We start from the raw sequence: 27,417 nt of genomic DNA on the forward strand, positions 1-27,417 counted from the left end.
TGACTTCTTCTTGTGTCTTTACACGATCTTTCCTCTGAGTGTGTACTTTCCCAGTTTCTCTGCATGTCCAAATTTCCTCTTATTTTTTTTTAAAGTATTTAATCATTTAAAGAAAGCTCTACACCAAACATGGGGCTCAAGCTCACTACCCCAACATCAAGAGTCGCACACTCTTCTGACTGAGTCCATCAGGCACCCCCAAATTTCCTCTTCATATGAGGGCACCTACCAGTGAGACTGGAATAGTACCCACCCTAAGGGCTATATTTTAATTGATTTACCGTTTTAAAAACCCTATCTTCAAATACAGTCTTATTCTGAAATACTGAGGATTAGGGCTTGAACATCTGAATTTGAGGGAACATAATTCAGCCCATAACACTTTGATTTTTTCCCATTTCTTCTGATTCTGAAATATTTTAACTCAGCATTGTTCTTATTAAAATGGAAGGCGGGGGGGTGGGAGGTTAGGGTACCAGGTATTGGGTATTATAGAGGGCACAGATTGCATGGAGCACTGGGTGTGGTGAAAAAATAATGAATACTGTTTTTCTGAAAATAAATAAATTGAAAAAATTTTTAAAAAATAAAATAAAATAAAATGGAAGGCTTAGAAATGCATCCAATGCTTGGGTGTAAGCTGGCTAGCGTGTATGGCTAAATTTGTGTGTATTTCTAAACAAGAAATCACTAATAACAATGCTCTTTACTCTTGAAGCCTAGAAATTCTTTTTTCCTATTGTACTCTTTCACGTCTTTTATATTTAAAATCACCATGTCTTCTTTCTTCTCTCTGAACATCTCTAGTATCTGGATTTTCTTTGTATGCTCATGGCAATTGTCCTTTCTGTGCCCTTTATTTTCACAGCATTGACCCCTTAATTGATTTCCCTAGCCTTAGGTTTACCTATTTTCCCCATCTCTGATTTTCCTGCCAGGTTAATCTTCCTACACCAAAACCAAAAAAAAAAAATTATGATCAATTCTTTTTGCTGTGAAAACCGTCCAGACAGCTCTCTATCACCTAGATGTATTCCACACTTAGGCTGAATTCAGGCTTTCCATTATGTTACCCGATTCTCCATATGGAATCCTATTCCTCCTTATTTTCTGGCATGGATTTCCAACTCTGTACAGTATGTCTCACTATCACCACACATTTAAAATTTCATTGGCAACCCTGTGTTCAGGTGCTGCATTTACTTTAATAACCCCTTTTCTGCTACCTGACCTTTAACGATCTGATCAGTTTTCTACTCTTCCACAATATCCTTTCCACACAGAATTTCATTATTTGCTGACTCATTTCTTTCACGTATTCTGTAGCACTGAGGGGGGTAGCTATTCATTTTGGTATGTGGTTCCCTGTCTAACTTTAACTTATTCATGTGTTTATATGTTTTTCTCATCAGCTTAAGAAGAAAGTACTCATTTCTTATAAATTTCTTCCTTTTATCATAATAGTGGCTTTAAATTCTTTCCAAATGAGTTAAGTGTTCATTTGTCTACAAATAATGTCAAAATAGCTTGATGGAAGAAAAAGACATGGATGAACAACATAATCCACAGTTCTTTTCAAGACTATGGTTTTCTTATTTTGAAGTTAATATTTTTACTTTTTAGAAACATATGTGCTTAAAATAACTGTAGTTCGTTTCCCACCTTCTAAAGGATTTCATTACAAATGTAATTTGTTACTCTGTTGCCCTCAGAAGTAGTACATAGTGTTGACTATGCTTAATCAAAGAACATTTTGCCCTCAGAAGTAGTACATAGTGTTGACTATGCTTAATCAAAGAACATTTATTATCTGCTGAGTAAATTCAATGTGTTTTCTTCTTTTTTTAAAAAAAATAACAGAACAAGTTTACAATATGGAATTATGTGCTTAAAGAGGTTGAATTATGACAGAAAAGAACTAGAAAGAAGACGGGAAGCAAGCCAACATGAAATCAAAGGTAGTATATCTTTCTTTCATATCAAATGCCTTTTTTTCTGGGATTTTAGCTTTCACTTTTATTAACCCCAAATGCTCTATATGTTACAAGGTCACTAAATAGCATAACTATTTATGTCACTAGTTAGAATAGTGTCATCATTATTTCTTTTTTGTTGCTTTTAGGAAACATTAAACATAAACATAAAAAAGATAGCACCACTCTATAAGGTGAATATCCATCCCATCTAGAATGTATTCTTGAATTTTTTAAAAATTGCGTTGACCCCCTTATGAACAATGAATGAATCATGAACAAATGAATAAATTGAGATGTACTCCTTTTAACCTGTTAATTATACAGTCTGTTTGTCCTAAAGATATCTTCAGGTAGATATTTCTGTAAAGTTTTAATAGAACATTCTCATATGATTCAGAGAAATATGGTATATAATTTATTTATAGCAGTTCACCTTTGGTTTATAGCATTTGAATTTTCTTTCAGTGCTTAGAAATTTTATTTTTGTACTATGGTTACAGAAATTATACAGGGATTTTATATAGAAGTTACACAGAGATTTCACCTCTACAAATGAGACTAATCCATTAATAATTTTAGCTATAATTGTTAAGTCAAAGAAATGATTTAGAAGCGTTGCTAATTGCTGCAATTATTGTGTGTACAAAAAGGTTTGATTTAAATAAGAAAAGACACTCCATATTACAGATTATAAAAGTATTGTATTTAATATTAATCCTCTAAATGTTGAGAAGTACCTTAATATAAAGGGGAAAGAATTGTTTAAAAGAACATTTTAGATCCTATATTTATTAGGCACCACTTTACTTTTATTACTGTTGTTGAAAGAAAATTTCATTGTTGGGTATAGGTATCTATGGGTCTTTTTCAGTAAAAGTCATCAGTCCACTTAGGTCCATTTATACTTTTTCAAAGGAAAAAATTTCTAATTAAGGGAAATATCACCAAATTTTTTGTTGAAGATTTTGGATACAAGCAATGTTCCCATTTACTCTTCACCAAGGGTTGATATGTGGGATCATTTCATCAAATTCAATAAGTGTTTGTACATTAACTGTTCATAGTTAGGCATGAATCAGTTTTCATCTTCACTTTCTTTGGGGCTCACTTTTTTGGGGGGTTCACTTTAAATATGAAAATAGTATGTGCTGCATGTTACCTTACCCTTTCCTTCCTATCCAAGTTTAGTGCTGTTTCATTCTTTAGGATTATCTTAGACTTCTGTCATTTTCATTTGTGATAAACAATGTCAGAAATTACTTTTATCTTTTGCAGTTTTGGGACAGCACATTAATTCTAGTAGAATGGGCTTGAATGCACGTGAAGGTGATTGGTTAATATATTTTTCTGTATATGGTTCATTGGAGAATAGATAGACACACAATGGATTTCTTGTAACAGTTCATTTGACTCATTACTTAGGAGCAAGAAAGTGTTTTTCCATTATCAAAATTGAGCTGTTTGATTTCACTTTATTTTGGGGCCCCAGGAAATTGCAAATTGTTTTCAGTACTTTGTCATTCAGTTGAATTGAAATTTGGAAATGAATTGATCAAAGAAAGACCTTAGAAAGAAGTCTATGTTTGACCTAACAAAAGATGTTTTAGCACACAAATAGATTTTACCCATGGGAAACCACTTTCTAGTTTTCTTTCTTAAGTATTTTTTCCAATTAGATTTTATTATGCTTGGTCTCACCACATGGAATGTTTCATATATAGGTAGATGTAAAAGAGAAGGAGAAATTACCCATTTGGCCCTATACCAAATATTGTTTTAGTTTTTGGCAGCTACTGGTTATAGCATAGCCCTGAGAAAAACTGCTGTGATTCACTAGGATTGTACACACAGAGTTCCATATGATAGGAGGCTGTGAGTGAGATCGTAAATAGCCACTGTTTCCTGTAACTGATCCAATAACATTTGCAGGAATAAGTCTTGATGCTGACGAGGGGTCTCTGTTATTATCTGAAGTGTTAATTAACCTTGACCTTAATAAACAGCTTTCTGAAATGAGGGAACCATGTGAATATCAAGAATGTACTAACATTTAATTTGTTGCTAGGAAACAGTCAACACTGATGTCTAGCCATTTATTGGTGAGGTCAAGAGGATCCTTACAAAAAGCTTTAAAGTCAGGGCATAAATTTTTCTTAAAAATAGATTTATAGAAAGGAATCTGATTTACAAATTTTTTTGTAAACAAAATTGCTTTAATTTTTTTTGTAAACAGCAAATTGCTGTTCAGAAGGAATAAGGTTTAGATTAGTGCTTTATTTACCTTCAGCTTGTAAGTAAATGGATTATTTTCTATTCATAATTTTATAAATTTGAGGACTCTAAGCTGCAGGTGTGGCAATGATATTTTTAATGAAGATATATTGTAGAAATACGGTAAATACAAATGTTTTGTCTATATTTGCAGAAATACGGTAAAATCAAATGTCAAAATATAAGCCCATCTCTAGAAAAGAACAAGCTCTTCCTACTTACAGATCCACTTCATGCAAAGAAAACTGAGCGGTTTTGTTATTTTTTGAGGAAATGGTTGTAGCATTACTTTTAAAAAATCCCGCACTTAGTGAAGGCAATTGGAGACCGATGCTGTCAGCCATACCTACCTGCCCAGTGTCTGAAGTGCAAGTTTAGTGCAACCAGTCATTTGAATCAATCAGTTGTTATCAACAGCAGTTTTTAATTTAACCACAGTATAATACTAACCCACTTATATCCCATTTTCTGAGATTTAACACCTTAGTGGAACAAGCTAATGAAAACTCAGAGGAAAATATATACTTTAGGAATGACCCATGGAGAACCAGTGAATGAATGTGTGTGTGTGTGTGTGTGTGTGTGTGTGTGTACTATAAAATTTCTCTATATAGTAAAGAGCATTAAAGTCTTTTGCCTTGTTGAAGACATGAAGAAAGAAAGACCCATAAGTGTGAGGGAGACAGTAAACATCATTCTCCCTAAAGAAATTCATTCTGCTTTGGCTGAAACAGGAAACGGTAATAAGACTGGGAGGTGGGCATTATGAGTCTTTCTTCACATATTCCTCATTAAGTGAAAAAAAAAAAAATAAGGATTGGAAAAGATAAATAGAAAATCCAAGTAATCTAAGGATAGGCTATATGATTCAAATTAATATGTGAATTAAGCAGGGTCTATATATATAGATTCAATATGGCTAAAAAGAAATGAAATACCAGACCGTAAAAAGACAGGGAGGGACCATAGACGCATACCGCTAACTGAAAGAAAAGTAGTACATGATTATACTGTAAGGATCATACCACATGATTCCAACTATATGGCATTCTGGAAGAGGTTAAACTATGGGCACAAGAACAATTGGTTAGTGGTTGCCTGTTGGGTGGAGAGGGAAGGATAAATAAATGTTGCACGGGGGATGTTTAGGGCAGTGAAACTATTCTGTATGATAATATAATGATGAATACATGTCACTGTACATTTGTAGAGTGTACATCACCAAGAATGAACCCTAATGTTAGCTGTGGACTTGGTGTCAATGCCGGTTTGCCTAATGGAACAATGGAGCACGCTGCTGGGGGATTTTATAGTCAGGAGGGCTGTGCGTCTACAGGGACAGGGGCTATATGGAAACACCGTACTTCCCGCTCACTTTTGCTGTGAACTTAAAAATACTCTTAAAAATACAGGTTGTCTTAAAGTTTCAACAGAAAAAAAGCTACTGTATTTCCCAAAGTATTCTTTATACTTTTTCTGGAAAATGACAGAAATATATTGTCTCATGGTTCTGGAGGCTGGATGAAGGTGTCAGCAGGGTTGGTCCTTTTAAGGGCTCTGAGGAAGACCCCGTTCCATGCCTCTCCCATACTTTCTGGTGGTTTTCCGTCAATCTTGAAGTTTCTTGACTTTAAACAAATCACCCTGATCTCTGCCTTGATCGGCATGTTGTTTTCCTTGTGTGCATATCTTACTTCCAACTTTCCCCTTTTTGGAAGGGAATCATCATATTGGATAGGGGCCCACCCTAATAACCTTATTTTAACTAGATTACTTCAATAAAGAACATATCTCTAAATAAGGTCACATTTTGAGGTAGTGGGGATTAGGACTTAACATATGAATATTGGGAGGACACAACTCAATCTATAACAACAACAAGTTTACCATAATGGCTACAAACAAGCAAATAAAACAAAACATATGAAAAATACAAAGTATTGGTAAAGATGCAGATTTTTATACATTGCCACTGGACGTTTAAATTGTGAGAGTAGAATTTATTTAGTATACTTGTGGGTATTCAAAGCAGTACTATCCTTAATACCCACAGTGGAATCTAGCCCAGTGTCCATCAACTGTAGAATGGATCAATTGTGGCATAATCATACAATGGAATACTAAGTAATGATGAAAATAAGCAGGAGACTTCTGTTTTCCATAGCACAGATGAATCCCATATTGAGTGAAAGACACAGACACAAAAGTACATATTGTACAATTTCATTTATAAAAAACTAAAAAAATCCAACCTCAAAAAACTAATCTGTACTAAAAATAGTTAGAATACTGGTTACTGTTGACGTGAGGACAGAGACTGAGAACCTGACATGAGAGGACCCAGTGGGGCAGAGGTATCACTCTGTTGCTTTAATGGTATGCACAATCCTAACTTGATAAGTGAACGCATTAGGACAAATGTGTTGAAAAACTTAAACAATATATAAATACGCTGCCCCCGACTTGTGACTTGACCGAGTGCTTGATTTTTGCATTAATATGTGATTGAAAAATAATGAATTGACAAAGTCGTGGGTTAAGTAGCAAACTATGGAATCCTTGTTCCATCTTACTGCTCAGTTCTTTGACTTACTGCTTCAGGTAAAAGAAAAAAAAAAAACAGTATCTCTAGTCCACATTCAATATTTAATGAGTAGTTAAAAAACAATGATGAAGGGGTGCCTGGGTGGCTCAGTGGGTTAAGCCACTGCCTTCCGGCTCAGGTCATGATCTCGGGGTCCTGGGATCGAGTCCCGCATCGGGCTCTCTGCTCAGCGGGGAGCCTGCTTCCTCCTCTCTCTCTGCCTGCCTCTCTGCCTACTTGTGATCTCTCTCTGTCAAATAAATAAATAAAATCTTTAAAAAAAAAAAAAACAATGATGAAGAACCATACTAGCTTCTCATTTTGTCGTCTTCACTGAAGAGCTATGTATCAAGACACAAATGAGAAATGTCCCCATCTGGTGATAAAATCACTGAACTTCAGACAGACCCCTAGAGCTCCAGAACGGAAACAGGAAACACTTTGAGACATGGTGTTCTGGGTGATGGAAGTGCTTTTCAGTGATAACAAACACTCTTCCAATGACAACTTTTTTTTTTTTTTTCTAGGCTACAAGTAGCATAGGTGAGTTACAAGAAGGTAAACACATACAACACAAGGGGGTCAGGTACATCAGTGAGTGGATCAAGCAATCTGCATAAATGCTGACTTGGCCAGACACCTGTGACTCATTACAGCCAATGGGTTTATTTATCGTGCAAAATACCGCAGCCTAAAATGATGCACCTCTTTTCCTAGATGTGTTGGTGTGGAGCAATGATCGAGTTATTCGCTGGATACAAGCAATTGGACTTCGAGAATATGCAAATAACATTCTTGAAAGTGGTGTGCACGGCTCCCTTATAGCCCTGGATGAGAACTTTGACTATAGCAGCTTAGCATTATTACTACAGATTCCAACACAGAACACCCAGGCAAGCCCCTTTATGCTGTCGCTGCACTGTCCTAACTTATATAACGATAAATAAACTTTTAGGGACAAAATAAAAGTTGGCTGTGTATTCATGATTCCTAATGAGAGTTCGCTCAGCTCAACCTTTGAAATGTGTCACTGGGGCTTTAATTTCAAGCCACTGGATTTCTAGCCAAAACAAAATCATAAAATTAAGCAGGAAAAGGGATTTAGAGGTTATGTAGTCCAACCTTCCAGCTGAATGCCAGATTTCCCAAAACAATATCCCTGGCAGATGGCTTTCAGTCTCTGCCTTTCTGAGAGGTGTTCATTTCTAGTTGCATGTTTGAATTAGACAGACACTTAGCAATGAGGATGCCATTGATTCCCCAGCCTGGATAATTATCTGAAATCATCAGAGTTCCTTAAAAACTTAAAGCCTTCAAACTTCATCACAGGCCTAAGAAATCAGATACCCAGAGATAGAGTATAGGAATCCTGGGTATCTCAAGTTCCCCCAAATAATGATCATTGGTCAGGTTTGAGAATAGATGTGATAAATATCAGACATAGATGTGACAAAAATTTGGCAGTCAACTTCACTTTTTATTTTGTTTTTATATATTGCAAAGTTTATATAAAGCACTCAGTTGGATTGAAGTAAGGCAACTTACTTTACTTACTTTGGAGTAAAATAAAGTGAGGTCAGTGCCCCTTGACCTCAGACATGTATGCGTGGCCATCTCTCCATTGTTCACAGACTAAAGAAAATTGCCCTACCTTATATTTATAACTAAAACTTACAATGACTTGTAGACATAGAGGACTAAAAACTTAAGCCCCGATAAATAAGTTAGGATTTGTAATGTTTTCTCAAAGGAATGCAATCTTCATCATTTTTAAAATATAATGTGACTTTTGCAATGATAACTGTACTTTCATGTCAACAGGCAAGGCAGATCCTCGAAAGAGAGTACAATAACCTCTTGGCTCTGGGAACCGAACGGCGACTGGACGAAGTAAGTCCTTCTGTATCATTCACAAGGGATCTCAGAGAGTACAAATAAAACGGCTTTCAAGGAATAGTGCTCAAAAATTAATCAGATGCTTGTTCCCTGGATAGAATCTAGAATTTTCCCCACTATTGTTCTTAAATATTAAATTTTATGACTCATTTGGTTTTGGAAAAACCTTTATGAATTCATAAATATTGTATCAGCAGTTAGGAACATGAAGGAGTAATTCAGAAACAGTCTCTTTTATGAGCTGTGACTACAGAATTATGTTGAGTGACATTAAAAAAAAAGCAATGATAACACTAATCCTGATAAATTCAGCTTTTTAATAAGGAATGTGCTTATTTTTGAAATATCAGTATATCTTCACAGGAAATTTTAGGATATTAAAATGAAGAGAAAAGTGGCTTTCAGTAAAAGGGAAGCTTTTCATTATTTTAGATAGCGATATTGAGTTTTCCTTAAAAACATATGAAAACATTTCAACAGTCATAGGATTTGAAAGCCATATGGAATGTGAGAATCCCAAGCATCATATATGCATGTTTAAATTATTTGGAAAATAATAAACATGTAAGTAGCCTTCTGAGATAAAGGAACACAAGGGGCACAAAGACTTTAACAGTCCTTCTGAGTTTGTTTGTTTGTTTGTTTTTAAAGATTTTATTTATTTATTTGATGGACAGAGATCACAAGCAGGCAGAGAAGCAGGCAGAGAGAGAGGGGAAAGCAGGCTCCCTGCTGAGCAGAGAGCCTAATGCAGGGCTAGATCCTAGGACCCTGGGATCATGACCCGAGTCAAAGGCAGAGGCTTAACCCACTAAGCCACCCAGAAGCCCCCCTTCTGAGTTTTTTACAGGCCCTTTCTGGAAAAAGTAAGAAGAAAACCAGAGTATGAAGTAAAAAACGCAAATTGCAAAATGCAGGTGTTTCTTGGCTATAGAAAGAAGCTCATTAAAATAATTTTGTGAATGAACCCAGGAAATCCTCAAATGAGTCAATTATTCACATTCAAATGGGCAGGGCAATGATCTTTGATTTGTCCTCACGTCAGCAGAGAAACCCATTTGCAGAGAAGGTTATAGACAGATTAGCTCTACAGTCTTGACATCAGCTAACTTCCTATAAATTCATACTCCTGTCCAATCAGGGTAATGATTCATATTTTTTAAAACCCGGTTAATACTGAATTTACTTTCATTTTATAAGTTGTTTGATAATCTTTTGTCCTTAATCTTAATTGTTGAATCAAAAAGATAGTCTACATAAACCCTGTATCCTTTAGAACAGAATTATTCTACTTGCTTAAAAGTTGCAAAAGGAATTTTAATAAAAATTATTAAAGATCTGTTTTGCTATATTTTTATTTTTACTTTTTTTTTTTTTTTAAGATTTTGTTTATTTTTTTGACACACAGAGATCACAGGTAGGCAGAGAGGCAGGCAGAGCGAGAGGGGAAGCAGGCTCCCTCCTAAGCAGGGAGCCCAATGTGGGACTCGATCCCAGGACCGTGGGATCATGACCTGAGCCGAAGGCAGAGGCTTTAACCCACTGAGCCACGCAAGTGCCCCTATTGCTATATTTTTTTAATGCGGATTGACCCAAAGGAGCCAAGTAGAGATACAAGCCTGTATGAGTCAGTGTTGAAAGAAAGAAAAAAGCAGAAAGGTCTAAATGGAATGTGACTATCTGCCTTTAAAATACGCTGAAAGAAAGAAAGAAAGAAAAAAGCAGAAAGGTCTAAATGGAATGTGACTATCTGCCTTTAAAATACGCTGCATCTTTTTCTTATTGTTAAAAATATGGCACATGATTTTTTCACTCAAACTCTGCAGTCTCTTTTGTCCTAGTTTTTTTGTTTTTGTTTTTATCTATTATTTATTTATTTTTCATTTTAGAAAAAATAGCTTAAACACAGAACCAGAGTGTACTTGTTTCTGGGGCTAATTACATTCAGATTCCACTAAAAGAAATTTGAGAAGTGCTCATGTGCTTCTACAGACTTTGACTTCAGTTAAGTGGTTATCTTTCAGCCTCACCTCATGAAAACTTTGTCCTCTGATGTTGTCGCTTGTAGGTCCTATTAGCTTTCTGCAGTAACACTATATTAAAAGAGCCACACAATAGACCTGTACCCCTGAAACAAATAATACATTATATGTTAATTTTTAAAAAAAGCTTTAGGTTACCTACCCAAAAAAAAGCAAAAGGAATCATTATTTAAATCCTTAATTGCTTATTTTTCACTCCTTAACCCATACATTATAGGAGCTGTAGATCCCTACAATGTAATGTAGTGATTCATAGAACTAAAGAATATTTATCTTTATGCAAGAACTCTCAAAATTCAAGAAATCAGAGAGGCCACAACTGTGAAATTCTGCTCCTTTTCTTTATTTATAAACATTTGAGGCCTAGGACCATGCAGAACCTGGCAGCTGAGAAAAGGAATAGCAGAGAACTCTTAAACTATAAACTGGCTACTTAATCTAAACAAAATTTAGATTTGGGTAATAAGGATTCTAGTAGTTGGCTTTATCTATAGAGATATACAGATTTACATATAATTTTATGAATGATCTTTTCCAAAATGACTCTGAATGTCAATTATCTTAGCAGTCTATGATGAAGAATACCTTATAGTCTTAATTAGAACACGATAATTTGAGATGAATGTTGACCTATTTTATTCTATATGCCAAAATGAAGTCACCTGAGCTAGTAGGGTCAACCCCACATATTGAGCTGGAACTTCGGTGAATAGATAGATAGCCATTGCTTAGATAAGAAACTTAATGATATAAGAAGCTAAGATCTATGTAGAACAATTAATAGGTTTCTTAGAATTTGACAATAAGAAAAATTTGTGCTTAATAATACTAGTTAGACACTAGGTTACATATCACTCCTTACGAATTCAGAGAAGGTTCATTGTATCTGAGCAGGTACTTTGTGTATGCACAGAGAGGGAAGAGAGTATATCATAATGATGTACCAGCATTACACTTGTAAAACAGCAACCAGAATTATATTCTGCTTTCAGTAGCATCTAAGGAGCACGTGGATTCATTAAAAGGATGGTTTCCAGGCTGCACAGGTTTTTCAGTAAACTACAAGTTAATTAGTATCAGCTGAAATCTGACATATGACAAATTTAGAGTTTCCTATGCAGACTATGGGCAGTAGTATCTCATGTGTTCCAGGCTGTATCAAACATAGCTTTTTCCTTTCTCTTGTTAACATAAAAGTAAAATTCATGAAGCAGTTCTTCAGGTTTGTGAGTGAAATGCGGTTTGCCCAACACATGTTAAACTAAATATGTCATCTCATACAGTAACATGAGTTGCCCTAAAGTTTAGCAAAGAAGAGGTCATATGTTTCAGGGAAACATTTGTGGCTTTACTTTAGATTTTCAAAACTGTTTACTTTTAGAGATAGCAAATCTTAAGATTTGAAGTCACAGGAACATTTTTATAAAAGCATTTCTGTTGCAAATCTCCTATGCTATCATTTTGGAATCAGTAGAACTCTCAAAATAAAGCATAGTATTTCATATGTATGCTTTACAGACTGAATATAAATCCTCAATATTACCTGTTTCTAAGCACACAGTTTTAAGTAGCTGGACTAGTTTACTTGTTATCACATCAGATTATAATTCTGTTATTGGTAGAGTGATGACAAGAATTTCAGGCGTGGGTCAACATGGAGAAGACAGTTTCCCCCTCGTGAAGTACACGGAATCAGCATGATGCCTGGCTCCTCAGAAACGTTACCGGCTGGATTCAGGTTAACCACAACATCTGGGCAATCGAGGAAAATGACAACGGATGGTACAGTAGTTTTGCATTTCTGCTTATAAAGTAAAACAAAACAGTACCAAAAAAAAAAAAAAAAAAAAAAACCTGTTTAGCAAAAGCTAGTATCATTCTCTGACCTTGCATAGCTTTCTGGAATTCTTTTCTTAAGTTTGTTTGCTCTGCTTGAAGTTTACTTTGCTTTCATCAAAAACCAGAGTCTTGGAATCGGCTGATGCATGAACCCATGGCACCTCGTTTACATTTTTAAAAAGAATTTAGAAAATCCTAAAAAGGACAATTTTGGCTAATGTCCACATCTAGGAAGAACAATACTCATCTGCATGATTTGTGTTTCTTTACTCTTCTATTCTCAAAGTAAAGAATTTGTTTAGTTAGAGGTTGGATTTGGACTAATGGTCCTTAGTGAATGGAAATTAACTCTGTGGTCGCCCTACATGTTTGAATATTATGAGTTTTATATTTTGTCTTTGAAACCCAGACTCATCAGATATTTTCACCTCTGACCAAGGCAGAAGGCCTTAAATAAACAAGCACAACTATGAGAAGAGAATTAAACAAACACAAAGCAAACAGTAATTTCCCAATTAGTATTATTTCCTTCTGTGGACATTAGACTTGTGTGACATACTTCACAAAGGAAAACAGCCATTCTGAAGGAGAGACCACTTTGAAATAGTAGTCACAAAGTTATTTCTATTTGGTAGGCATTTAAAAAAAAATAGTTTCCCTCTCTCTTTATTAAGACAATTGCCCAGAGTCATTATTTCTTTTCAAGGTTAGCACTCTCATGGCCCTTAAAATTAGTTTCAATATAAACCATGATCTCTGATCTACACATCTTCTCACTTGTTAATATTATGGAACATGTTAACAAAATTCATGAGGAATCTAATGTGATTCAAATTAGTGAAGAAGCTCTTCAATACTTGGAGAGGGGAGAAAAATCCACTATCTGGAATTCTCTAGAAGCAATCTTCGCTTCAAAAACAAGCGCGGTGGGGAGCTGCTTTCCTTACAGGCTTCTAAGGAGGAATACACAACTCGAAAGCCCAGCTGAATCACACTGGAGTAACTTTTCATTAGTAACTTGGTCTAGCGGGAAGGGATAGGAGTGGCTCATGTCTGAGAGAAAGAAGGTCTACTAATATGTTAAGGATCCCTTTACGCAGGGGGTCACCCTTCTCATCTGAGATTCTGGACTCCATCATCCAAGTTCCTCTAAAGCCCTTTTCTCCGTTCGCAGTTGCTTCATCAAGACTGCAGAGGTTAGACAACTCCACTGTTCGCACATACTCATGTTGACAAGCCACTCAAAGGAGGCAGCACTGACTTGCTGTGAGTAGCTTCCCTTGGCTGACCAAAAACAAACCACCCCAAAGCGGCACCTACATAGAGCAGGAAATATACACGACACGCTTTGGGATGGCTTGCAGTCCAGAAGGGAGATCACCCTTTCGGATTGCTAGACGGTAGGAGACGAGTCTTAGTACCGTAGCTCTGAATCAAGTCCTTCCAATCACCATCTGCGTGCTCTGACCGATGTAAGGTCCCGCTGTTGGAGGCCTGCCACTATCTTACGACACATCGGCAGGTCGCAGCCCCCGGCCACCAGCCCCGGCCACCAGCCCCGGCCACTTTTGAGTAGCATTTTATATGGACGCACATAGGGTTTTACTGAGGACAGTTGACACTTTGAGAATGACACACTTTTAAGTGAGTATTTTATGCAGGGGAAGCTGAAGTAAGCAGAGAGTGATTTTAGTAGGTACACAGAGTCAAATAGCAGAGACAGGAGAATGTCCTAGAGGTGGTTTATTATTAAAGACAATAGGCTGACAATTTTTGAACTTCTAGCATGTTATTTTCCATCGCTTTTATTTGTATTTGTTGAAAACAAATAAATGGGTTGTAAGGAGCTGGGGCTTATGGTATAGGAACAAAGTGAAATTATAAGAATGCAAGTAGGACTAAAACTTTGATGATATAGTCGTAAGCTAGCAGCAGACATTTGTTTTAAAAGAAATACTTAGCTGATGAAAAATCCACTTCCAAGTCCATATAAAAATGGAGTTTGACTGAAAAGCAGTCAGTAGTTAGACTGTGGTTTCCTGGCTTATACACGTCAAGTGCTCATGAAATTTTTTTAATCTAAAACTGAGTTTTACCAAAATATTTACCTTTTATAATAAATTAATATTTTGGAAAAATAATTTTTAAAGCAATATTTGGAACCCGATGTGTGCCCAGGAATGGGGAGAGGAAACAGTTATAGGCAGAGGAACAGCTCATCTTGTGCTGTTTATTCATTGCCTTGAACTAAGAGCTCCATGCAATTTATTGTTGGTCTCTGGGGCCTAATATGGGAGCTGGTGTGCTGCCTTATTTGGGTCACTATTTGAAGCTGCTGATAAAACAAAAAGCTTTCTGATAAGAGATTTAATTTCAGAATGTAAAACCCAACATTAAAAATTTAATTACGGTATACAATTTGGCATCTAATTAGGCATGATCTAAAGTATATAATGATTCGGCTAAATAAGAGGCTTTCCAAAATACTGTTTGTAATAGCTTCTACACATAACATGATAATTTCCCCAGGAACTGAATACTTCACTAATTTACAAATGACTATTTAATATGTGGAGTAGTGCTTGCTTCTTAGTTCCTGACTGATGGGTAGAATTACTCTTTAACTATTTGCAGTCTGTATTTTGTGCATGGCATTCTAGCTCATATTTCCCAGTTTTTACCATTAAATGGGATAAAGGTATTTATTTTTACAATAACCTAATCTGGGGCAACCAATTTCTGTTAGCACTTTTATTATTAAAATAATTCAGAACATATCATTTGTTGCTTCATTTGTGTTGGAAAGAGAAACTGTGAGCTTTTCCTAAGCATAGTATGACAGAAAAGAATTAGTGATGCCGCATCAGATATGTCATTTATTACCATTTTGTTTTGTCACAATTCAACAAAGGTGTCTTTTGAAGAGCTCTAAAAGATATGAATTAGAATATGACTCTCTTCCAAGGAATAGGTCAATTCAACCAAATTGACTGATGAGCAAGCTCTAAATTTTTCAAAAGGACAGCTCACATTTTCTGTGAATACCTTTGTTTCTATTTACCACCATGCTTTCCACAAACTTGAGCAAATCTTGTTATTTATTAAGTTGGCCTGCACAAAATCGGAGAAGAGCAAATGTTAATTACCTACAGCTCTCGGTCAGATCCTAGCTGACTTTCTGTTCACGGACTCCCAGGGCAGACGTAGGCAGGCTGCATGGAGATCACCAACGGTGGCAGAGGGGGAACTGTCCAGGCTTGGAGCTGCCGTTAGACTAACGCTGTGCATTAAATATTTTAGATGTCTTTTCCGTCTACTCTACCTAAAGTGCACTACCATCTCGGAAGACGAACAGTGAAGACCTTTGTGAAGACTGAATTCTAAGGAAACGACCACAAGTAATGGCTTATTCAGCTGAAAATGTGATCTGGGGGGAGTCAGATATTAAGCTTGATTCGTTTACTACAATTGTAAGAAAATGCTTAAGTCATTTGAATAATAAGCATCATCCACATCATAAATTCTGTACAACAGCTTTTATGAAATGGAGCCACTGTTTTTTTCATGTTTTATTGTAATATACTAGGCATTTATGTATTACTGTGTATGTATTTCTTTTTAAATGTGTAAGTCTTATGTAAATGGATATAAATATGATTTTTAAAAAAATAAAATATATGGTTCATGGAGTCTCGAGTGCAAACATTTGACAATTCCAAGTACTGTTTGTATTTTACCATTCCACCATTTTTACAGTTTTTGAATTGTAACAGTCAAATCGATATGTTTCTCCTTCAAGTCTGTCAATACTTAAAGCTGAAAACCTGCCTCTGATCATGTAAAAAGGAATGATTTAACCTGGAACTGGAGCCAAAAATAGTCCTTTAAAGGCAATCAGGGATGTCCTATATCTTTAGAAATAGCACTGTGATGGCTCGATCTCCTTTTCAATACAAAACAGAGCTAAACTGTTTACAAGAGTCAAAAGCAATTATTTAAGAAAATTTATAAGGAATAAACATTATCTTCTCTTGTTACCTGTGGACCAAGAAAAAAAAGAAAAGAACTTCTTTACTAAGAACCACATGCTCATCAGATATCTTGAACCGCCAGCCAGCACTGCTCAGTGAATGTCAACCACTGTAGAGTCTGAGGCTCATTTCCATTGAAAAAAATAAAAAATAAAAAAACAAAACCCAGAAACCTTTCCCTTTTGTCAATGTAACAGGGCATTAGCCAGACTCATGTCTAATGTTATAAGCTTCTAGCCAAGATGGCCTTGTTGCGACTTCCCTGAAGTCAGTCTTATCAGAGGAAATAAATGAAAGACAGAACGATTAACATATATAGTGTATAAAAGTATAGAAGAGTAACTCTTCCCTGTGGCTTTATTTGGTGGTGTTACTGTTGTTTATTCTTTGTTTATATGGGAGATTTCAAAGTAAAACCTATTTAATAATACCATTTATCTAACTGCTGATTTTCTGCTGCTTGATCTTATGAAGCGCAAGACCTGTCATTAGTAATTTCCTTTTTGTATTTAATTTGCTATGTTTGCACGTACATTACATTTGTTTTGATGTCTATTTTTGTTTTACAGGTTCAGTCAAAAGGTAATGGTAACGGAAACCCTCTCCATTGTCAATAAAAAAAAAAATACTTCCAGTTCTCTGTTTAATCTTTGTTTTCTAGTCACATAGTGTTTACCAATTTACTTAAACCATAACGCAAATTGTCCTTTTAGTGGACTCAATCTATTATTTATCTTCAACAGTAAGTCGGCCACAAGGGGGAGCACTAAACTTGCTTATGAAGGTGACTGTAAATTTTCTAAAAATGTTGCCTGAGCAGGAACAGTGGGAAGGAGCTTTCTAAGCTCATCTGATGACGGGCATCTTGACTTAAAGAAATGAAATGTAATATAAAAAATATGATGTTATAATAACTAACGATTTGTATCTACTCTTAATACATGACTTAATCACATAAATCAGTTTCTCCCCTTTAGAGATCATCGGGTAAGAAATAGTCAAATTGTTTATAATAGACTCTAAGGTAGAGAAAGAAAAAGATCTACCTATTCCCTCAAAAAAAAAAGTATAAAATACTCTTCAACATAGAATATAATTTCTGCCAGATTCTAAACTCCATTTATGGATTAAGCTCAGAATCTCAGTATTTTTCCTTCTGACCATCTATCAACTTTATGAGTTTTCACATTTGTAACGATGAGAGCCTTCCCAAATACAATTTTATATAAATAAAAGTGCTCCTGAAATGTAAAGCAAGCCTAATTTTTATACATTTAATGTATTGTTTTGAACAAAATAACTCAATTGGAAAAACTTTTCCATAGATTTTAAAAGAACAACTTTAAATCTTTCCAATGTCTTACAGTAAAAACTTCCATGAAGATATCAAAAGAAGGCCACACGGACTTTATTTCAGCATATTTAAATATGACTGTATTTTTGGTAACATTATATTATGTTTTTTGAAGATACATTTAATCCAAAATATTTTAGGTACAATCTAGTGAAAGTGCTTTATGGTAAGTATTAAATAGAAAATTCCTTTTTTTTTTCCTTCCAAATTTTAGGCAATCCACAACTCAAGTGTATCTTTCTTGGTCACATGATCAAGGGTATCACTTTGGTCACGTGAAAGCAAAAGTACTTTCTCCCCAGGCTCATGCACTGTTTTCCAGTCCCACTCAACTGGAAAATAACTCAAGCCTGATTGCTAACATGTCCCTTCAGAACTGATTGTAAGACAGATGTACCCTTCGCACATGCCTTTGTTTATACCTTGAAAATGAACGACAATATGCATTCAGCTAGAGTTTGCCATTTCAAATTAACTGAATCTTATATAAAAAAAATAAGGTAATATGTTTTAAACATTAAAAATGTATTATTCGTCGATTAAGTTGCGATTATGAGTAAAATGTACCCAATAGAAGAGACACTTTAAGAAACCCGACAGCTTCAAATTATGAGTTGAATGTCTGTCTAGTTGGTGTAACTCAGGAGAACAATGAGCTGACTATATTTTTTCAGGTTTAACAATCAAGTAGCCGATTTAAGTAAATAGGACATTTCCTTTGAGAAGCCATTTATTTATACAGCCTATGGTCCAAAAAAGGCTATTTTTCAGAATGTCTTATACTGGTTATAAGTAATTTTTATGAAACAAACAAGTAAATAAGCTCTTACATGTTATCTCTCACATATGTTTCATGTGCCCAAACCATTACGTTAGGACAGCTGCTCTTAAAAATAATGTTCCTGACGGACTGCAAGATTGGGAAATACTTCAAGCACCATCAAAGACTCAGTGGGCATGGTATATTTTTTTTACTTTAAATGTACCTTTGATAACCAATACCATGTAGAATCCTAAGTAATCCTAAGTAAATCACACATTTAACTAGCTATGTCAAGCTACTCTGGCTAACTGGCACGTTACCATAAGCTTAGTAACAGAGACTCATTTTCAATTACTTAAGTTTAAATCAAAAATTTGTTTGGATGTCACAATATATTTCTCAGTGAGTTATTTAAAAATTAGAGATTACACATAAAAATCTGGATTTAGGGTTTCTTAAAAGCTCCTGGTCTTTAGCATAATGTAAAAACTTTTATCTTTCTTCCTTAAGAACTTTCCTTATCAGTATACCCCATTTCTGTGTCATTTGCTTGTTTTTATAGGAAGTTGTCAACTAAGAGCCTGAGACAGGAGGAGGATCTCCAAACAGCTCCCATCTCCATGACAAAGAGATTGGATAAAATGACCTCTAGGTTCCACCTGGCACATGATTTCCCTTGACTAAGTAAAAATGACCAGAAGGAAGAGCTGTGCTGGGTAGCCAACCTTCCCTTAGGATATGTATGACAAGCCAGATCCTCCTATCTAGAAGTTCATCTGTCTAGATGATTACCTAAGACTTTCCGTGTTATCTATCGATTTCATTTAAAATAACCATGCATGAGGACATCTCAAGAATATTAGAAAATATTCAGAATTGCTGCAAGAAAAATTATAATTTTCTGACTTCAACTTGACTTTTAGGTTTTAGGTCAAAGCTACAGATTCCTCATTTCAGGAAGTAACTCTATATTAATGTGTCTCTTTCAACTAAAATATTTGGGAGGATTCAGTTTTTTAAAAAATCAATCATTAGATATATTTTTTCTTAAAGTGCTAGACAACCTCTAAGGAGCCATGTTCCAGACAACTGAAAATGATGCTCTTTGGGTCTAATGAAACAGAAGGCACAGGTCTTTCACTAGGCTTCAGGCACTGTTTTTTTAGACCAAGCTTTACAATTCATATTTCAGTTTACAAGTAATTTCTATTTAAATAATTTATGGGAAATAATTCCAAAAATTTGACTTCAATTAGAAAATTGATTCAAATTGACTCAAAATAGGAAACAAAGTCATGATGACTGCTTCAGCACTTCTTCTATGTGCCCAAAAATGCTGGGGTCTTCAATTGTAGGTGTTATCTGGAAAGAAAATAGGAGTCAGATGAATGTTCTTCCTTGAACTCCTTTCCCTCTCCCTGTAATTAAACAATTATCTGCAGTACTGCACTCTCCATTTTCTTACAAAGGCATATAGAAATGTTCAAAAAAGTGGACTCCAAATTTAATATTTTAAAATGTATGTATAGTCTTCCAGAGTAATAAACTGTTCAGTTAACAAAACCAGAGGTCCTAAGTGGTAATTTCTCTAGTCCTCTAATGAGCCTTTCTATGCGCCTCCCTAGAATTATTATTTTTTTAATTTACAACTACTATTTACTGCTGCATCACCTTCTGTTAGATCTTGAGGATTAAAGACATGTATATCTATGCACGTATAAAGTGCACAAAACTTAAAAAGTATATATATACTTGAATTAGCCAAATGTTTGCCAAAACAATTTTCACTCACAACAGGAGAAATAATTAGCATATGCATCAGTTAGGACTGTTGAAGCATGCATAACCAGCCTCAATTGCTTGCTTTCTCATTTAGTAATAGACATTAATGACTACAATAAAGGACGTTGTGTCTTTAATTCAGTAAGACTGCATTCCCACAATTGTTTGAATTTAACATATTTACAAATAATAGTAAAAGTATTTCCACACACAGGTACCTATAATCTCAAAGCATATGCTATTAATTAATCTGTGTTTCCACATCCCTCATTCCCAGAGAGTGGCTATGCCGTCTCCCCCTTTACATTAAAAAAATGCTAATGCCAAAGAAGTGGGGAGAAACGTTTCAGAACCTGACATTAAATATTTTTGATAATTTACCTTATATGGCTTGCCATTGACAAGGGCAGACAGAGCTGACCGGGGAATTTTGCCAGACCTCGTTTTGGGTAACTGTTTGACAAACACTGCATTTCGAAAAGCAGCCACAGGGCCAATGCTCTGTCGAACATGGTTTATAATTTCTTCCAAAACTTGTTCCTCTGTTGTATTTATGTCTAGGGAAAAAGTTCAGATGATAAGCACCGAGTTAACCTTCGCTCATCATTCAGGGTCCAGACACTCCGGGAAGACAAAGATTTCTCACCTTTTCTCAACACGCAGAGTGCTAAGGGGACATGGCCTTTCAAAGGATCTTCCTTGCCAACAACAGCGCAGTCGGCCACGGTGCCATGGGAAAGGACCGACTGTGAGAGGGAAAAGCATGCGTTTAGAAAATATAGGTGCACGTATATAAGAGTACAAATACACCCACACGGATGTATGTATGTATGTCAGCTGGGAAAAATAGTACATGTCCGAGAACGCAAAACCTGTAGCTGCCCGTGTGGAAATTACTACCGATTCACGATTCCTATCATTATAACTGGGGAGACTGAATTGTTAGGACCCCTGTGGTAGTCACTTATAAAGGATAACCATAATTAAGACAAATTTCTTTGTTTACCTGGAAAGTGAGGACTTGTTTCTTCATCTCACCTGCTCATTAATGAAGTTGGGACAAATAAGCAGCAGATGCCACATGGGGACAAATTGCAATGGGCACCCGGAAACGGGTGACCTCACGGTGATGTGGCTTTGGTGCTGGCTACCGTAAGAGCACTCCCCAGGGAAATCCAAGGCAGCCCCATGATGAAGCAGTGATTTTATTTATATCTGGTACTGAGCAATGAACAGAGCATTTCTTTTGTTGAGGGACCATCCCCCAAGAGAGGATTTCCCGACTTGAAAGAAAAGGCTGGGCATGGCTTCGAAGCCCTGACCTCAGAGGATCACGCCAATTGATCACACCGATCACTTTCATACCGCTTACCCCGAGCTCTAAATATCCTAAGGCACAAAGCGGCTCCCCCTCTGGAATCATAAGAACGCGCAGAGCGACCACATGAGACACAGAAGCTTAGGGTTACAAACACGTTTCTGCCGTGAGGGTGCTCCTAAAAAGGATTGTTCAAAATGTCTTCTTCCGAGAGAGTGATAGGTCTTTAGTGACTGCAAATCCCTAACGGTTAGAGAAAACAGTGGGCGATATACCCACAGCTCCTTTGGCACTTCTTGATCTTTCAGCAAATAGCTACTAAATCCTGTTCTGTTCCAACCTCTGCACCAGGCTCAGCGGTGAGCAAAAACAGGTGGGGCACGGTCTCAGGCGCTTACGGTCTAATGAGGAGGGCGATGTTAAAAAACAAGCACGAGTACTCATTATTAGGAATGTCTAAATATAGAAGTGATAAAGCCTCCGGAGAACTAGCCTGGTTTTTATATGAAAGCCCTAGCAAAAGCAGCCAAAAAACCTTGGGAAATATATGGCAAAAGCAGCGAGGATAAACACGGGTCTCCACGAAGCCTTCAGGAAATGAGAATGAGCTCAGGTCTGCAGGAGGGGTAGACACTGGTGAGGCAGGGCTTGGCACAAACCGTTCCAACCTGAAAGAGATAAATGAGGAAGGAAAGCAGAAAGCAGGACTGAGAAAGGGGCAAGAGGAGATGAAGGTGCAGAGGTAGAAAGGGGCTGTGCTAAGGACTTCCAATTTTAGTAACATTGGAAAGGCAATAAAGCACTTTCTAAAGTTGAGGAGGAGATACAGGCTTTTTGTTTGTTTGTTTGTTTGTTTGTTTGAACAGGCTTTTTTTTTTTTCCAGAGTAGTTCTAGATTCACAGTGAAACTAAGTGGAAAGCCCAGAGATTTGTCGTATATGTCCTGCTCCCATATATGCACAGCCTCCCCTGCTCTCAAAATCCCTCACCAGAGTAATATAGCTGTTAGAAACGATGAACCAACATCAACACGTCATTCTCATCTTAATCTAGAGTTCACATTAGAGTTCACACTTGGTGTTACACATTCTATGGGCTTTATGACGTGTGTCCACCATTTTACAGAATAGATTCACTCGCCTAAAAACATCTCTTGTGCTCTGCTTATTTGTTCTTAGTCCCTGCTAGCCTTTGGCAAACACTGATCTTCTCAGATCAGTCCTTTTTCTGAAAAAGTCCTTTTTCAGAATGCTGGAATCATCTATAGTACGTAGTCTTTTCTGTTCGGCTTTTTACTTCAGAGTGTATTCTGAAAAACAAACTTACTTTGTGTTTATTGTGGAGAATAGAGGACTGTTAAGGGTTAGTATTACAGTTTGTTGAAATCGCCCATGAGGCTACACTAGTAGACCAAGCCTATGACAGGGGGTATGAAGATTCTAGAGTTTCTTCAGAGGTAAAATGAACACAATTTTATGACAAATTGGATATAGTGCGAAGAAGAAGGTAGAGAAGCTAAGGATGGTTCTGTGGTTTTTGGCTTGAACAGCTGACTGGATGATACGGGTGCCATTTTCTAAGCCAGGAAATACTAGTGAAGGTTGGGGCTTGGAAGGAATGATCATGTATTAAGTCTTGGAGATGTTCCACGGAAGCACCTTTGAGATACACGAGTCGAGGCAGCTGAATCTGATGGGAGTCTTAGTCTGGAGATGCACATTTGAATGTCATTAAATGCACAGATGGTAATGAAAGCTGTAGACGTAGATTAGATTAGTTAGGGAGAAAGCAGTGAAAAGAATGTAAGCTATTAGGAATGCCAACATCTAATGGCTACAAGAAAAAGGACCAGCTGCCAAACTAGACTAAAAAGGCACAGCCAGAGAGGAGAAAAACCAGCAGAATCTAGGACATGGCCCTTTCAAGTTCCCAAGTTTCCACGAATTCTTCTTTCATTTATGCCAAGTTGAAAATGAGCCATCTCTTCTCTGAGCTCCTGGAAGACTCCGTGAACTCCTAGCCTGTTCGGTACAAACTCCGTGCACTACCTCACACAGCCCCTAACGCGACGAAGAAATCAGCATCTCCTACATCCTCTTGTTACCATCCAGGCTGAAGGACCCAGTTGTAGGAGTTGCCATCCACATAGTTTTTGACTCTGATACTGCTGAGGATGGTATGTGTTCAATAAATGATTTTTGTGCTATATATTTTATTAACTTCATTGCTGAGACAGAGACGTGCACCTCATCTTCCATCAGTTGGGCCTCATGAAAAAGCTTCTGCAAAACACTGACTGTACAGACCATACAACACCATCTTCTCCCGGTGCTTCAATCTGAACTCTCCAAGTACGTTCAACAGCTTCCTGATTTGTTAAGATCTTACTTATGGTTTAGGTCCATATGCTTAGAGACAAATTTTATTGCCAAAGATTTGTACTGGTAGGTAGTATAGTCAGTCACAGTCCTTGGAAGAGAATATTTTGTCTATAGCAGATAAGATACAGACTTGGTAAACCAAATGCTGTCATTCCAATTTAGGATTCCTTGAATGAGTAGAGAAAAACTTTTACCTGCCTAGCCAGGGTTTGTTAAAAAAAAAAATTATATACATATATGTGTGTGTATTTATTTATACATTATATATATTTATATAGTATATTATATATTTATATATATTAAATATATATACTTACATATATATATTAAAGTTTTCACTGGTGCCATAAAGCCTCTCTACCTTAATTTTTAAAATGCCAGGGTATCTGTTCAAATTACTGTTTAAAAAAATTGCCCATCCAGGTATTTTGTCACCTAACCAGTATAACTATAATTTTAACTAAATCAAACACCAAATCCTCCAGTTTGCCCTTCTTTCACCTTGTTGCTTTAATTTCGCCATGTTTCCTTCCTCAGTGTTAGTATGTTTAGAAGTGGATGGGAAAATGCTGACAGCTTTTCCATATGGGCAGAGTATTTTAAAATCAGAAGTAATATATAACACAGTTTTCCACAATATCAAAGTTTCACATTTTTGCCTAGTTTGTGGACAAACTCGAAAATCTGTGACCTACATAATCATTTACCAGAAATTTATGTCATCTGTAAATGAGGTTCATTTACTATAGTAGATAAAATACTGTATTAATCTATCAGTGTTAAACAGATGTCATAAAGGGAGGGAGACATCTTTCTATGTTGGCTCTACAAATAATATTTACATGCCAAATTGTAATTTCAACAACTGAATCGTTAAAAAGGAAAGCATCAAAGTATGTCTTGGCAACATTTAAGGGACAGAGGCCAAACAAATGTCCTATGGGGGTAAAAAATATCAAAAGCTACTTTCGTATGTTTCCTCCACATACAATCCACAGAGCATCCGTGACTCACTGGCAGTTAAGAACTGAAAAAATGATACAACTTGGGAGGGAACTGACTCACCAAAAGTGTGCAATGGTTCCAATTTACGACTTTTTGTCTATAGGCTGGTGTGAAAGCGACACATGTTCAGGAGAAACTGTATGTCAAATCTTGAATTTTGGTCTTTTCCCAGACTAGTGGTATGCAACAGACACCCCTTTCTTGTGATCCCTGGCAGCGGCGAGAAGCCTCGGCTCCCCATCAGCGATTACCCGGTAAACAACGGATACACTTAGAACCACTGGGTACCCATACAACCATTCTGTTTTCCTTTTCAGTACCATAGTCAATAAATTACACGAGGTATTCAACACTTAATTATAAAGTCTGCTTTGTGTTAGATGAGTTCACTCAGCTGTAGGCTAATGTAGGTGTTCTGAGCATGTTTAAGGTAGCTTAAGCTAAGTTATGACTTGCCAGGTTAGGTGTATTAAATGCATTTTTAATTTATGGTATTTTCATTTTACGATAGGTTTAGCCACACATAACCTCTTTTTCAAGTGGAGGAATATCTGTATAAATATAGATAATAGGGGAATACAGATTACAGGGTAATAGGCCTGGGAAATGCCTGTCATTTGTTGTTTCTGAGATACTGTCATTTTTTTTTAAACCAAAACTTTTATAATACTCAAATTAAAACTTTAAAAGTGGACTAAAAACTAAACATGTATTAAATACAATGTGCCACAATAGTACCATGTGCCCCACAAAGAAAAATAATTTGATATTTCTGAGAAAGAAGTCATATTGAAAATTAATCATAGAACGAAAAACCTCTATTTCCTTGATCGTTTTTTTCTCTAAAATTAAATATTTTAAAATAGTTTTTGATTTGTAGCTCATTTTAGTATTAAACATTATATTAATAGATTTTAAACTGCCATTCTAGTTCTTCGTTTATCATATTGGACAGTAGATGTCTCAAGTAACAGAATAAGATATCAATAAAATACCTTTTAAATCAGTTAAAATTGCAAGCACATATGACAATTTATATTTGATGAAAAACATAAACAAAAGTATATACACTAAACACAATAAAATGGTTGGAGAAGAATGAAGAATAAGAGTAAGAGGTAACAATAAAGGAATGGATCAATTAAAAAATGAATAAACAAGAGGGTGTTTTTTTTAATATACTATATATTAAGGAGCATAATTAACAATTTTCTCTATCATGGGTTCACAAAATATTAATTTATTTGCATTTTAACTTATTTTAGAGCCAGTGGTTCCACTTTGGATGCAAATTATAATAACCAAAAGAGCTTTTAAAAAATGCCTACACTTGGACTCAACCCCTTGATATTCTGGATTAAGTGTTGGGTAGAAATTAGGCATACGTATTTTTTTGTGATTAAACATTGCACAATGAACACATCTGTGTATTTAATCCAAGAAATTGAGTATTACCAGCATCCCAGATGATCTTCTCATTTGAACAGTTGTACTTGTAAGAGATCCAGATGTGATTCTAATGTTTATGCAAGGTTGAGGTCCATCCTCATAGTTTATCCTCAGGCTGATGCCTTCTTGTCTTATGGTATTATATCTCTCATATTTTGTTCTTAATATATAATATTCCAAGCATCATTTTTTAATAATGGGTAGCGCTGATTTGTAAACCTTCCTTGTCCTTATATCTTTAAAATATATTTATTTTGTTAAATTTGATTGATAGATTAACTATATAGAGAATTATTATTTAAAATCATTTCCCACTCAAATTTGATAGCATTTTCCACTGTCTTTTAAAAATTTTTTAATTTAAATTCAGTTAATTAACATATAGTATATTATTAATTTCAGAGGTAGGGTTCAGTGTTTCTTCAGTTTTATATAATACCTAGTGCTCATTACATCACATGCCCTCTTTAATGTCCATCACCCAGTCACCCTATCCCCCAAGCCCCCTCCACTCCTTAGTTTGTTTCCTATGATTTAGAGTCTCTTGTGGTTCATCTCTCTCTCTCTGATTTCATCTTTTTTATTTTTCCCCCTTCCCCTATGATTCTACATTTTTGTTTCTTAAATTCCACATTTGAGAGACATCATATAATTGTCTTTCTCTGACTTATTTTGCTTACCCTCTAGTTCCATCCACATTATACCAAATAATTAGATTTCATTTTG

General features: G+C 35.9%; 2 protein-coding genes across 13 annotated transcripts in view; one reads left to right on the plus strand and one right to left on the minus strand.

Moving 5' to 3' along the window:
• PPFIA2 (PTPRF interacting protein alpha 2) overlaps positions 1-17,273 on the plus strand; it is a 486,729-nt gene extending 469,456 nt beyond the window's left edge. For 9 of the 12 annotated variants that reach the window (XM_044229065.1, XM_044229067.1, XM_044229066.1 and 6 more), the window contains 6 exons: positions 1,861-1,958; positions 7,549-7,724; positions 8,653-8,721; positions 12,392-12,551; positions 13,783-13,874; positions 15,909-17,273. In XM_044229065.1, the coding sequence (XP_044085000.1) occupies positions 1,861-1,958; positions 7,549-7,724; positions 8,653-8,721; positions 12,392-12,551; positions 13,783-13,841 (562 nt within the window). In that variant the 3' untranslated portion in view covers positions 13,842-13,874; positions 15,909-17,273. The remainder of the gene's footprint in view (positions 1-1,860; positions 1,959-7,548; positions 7,725-8,652; positions 8,722-12,391; positions 12,552-13,782; positions 13,875-15,908) is intronic. The other 3 variants (XM_044229070.1, XM_044229071.1, XM_044229073.1) reach the window with 1 other exon arrangement.
• A 752-nt stretch (positions 17,274-18,025) lies between these two features.
• The window catches only part of ACSS3 (acyl-CoA synthetase short chain family member 3), a 158,399-nt gene continuing 149,007 nt past the window's right edge, over positions 18,026-27,417 (minus strand). Inside the window, exons 14-16 of the mRNA XM_044229251.1 lie at positions 21,185-21,284; positions 20,920-21,095; positions 18,026-20,118 (exon numbers count right to left, since the gene is read on the minus strand). Of these exons, the coding sequence (XP_044085186.1) occupies positions 20,050-20,118; positions 20,920-21,095; positions 21,185-21,284 (345 nt within the window). The 3' untranslated portion in view covers positions 18,026-20,049. The remainder of the gene's footprint in view (positions 20,119-20,919; positions 21,096-21,184; positions 21,285-27,417) is intronic.

The sequence above is a fragment of the Neovison vison genome, chromosome 12 (assembly GCF_020171115.1).
Source record: "Neovison vison isolate M4711 chromosome 12, ASM_NN_V1, whole genome shotgun sequence".
Classification (NCBI taxonomy): Eukaryota; Metazoa; Chordata; class Mammalia; order Carnivora; family Mustelidae; genus Neogale; species Neogale vison.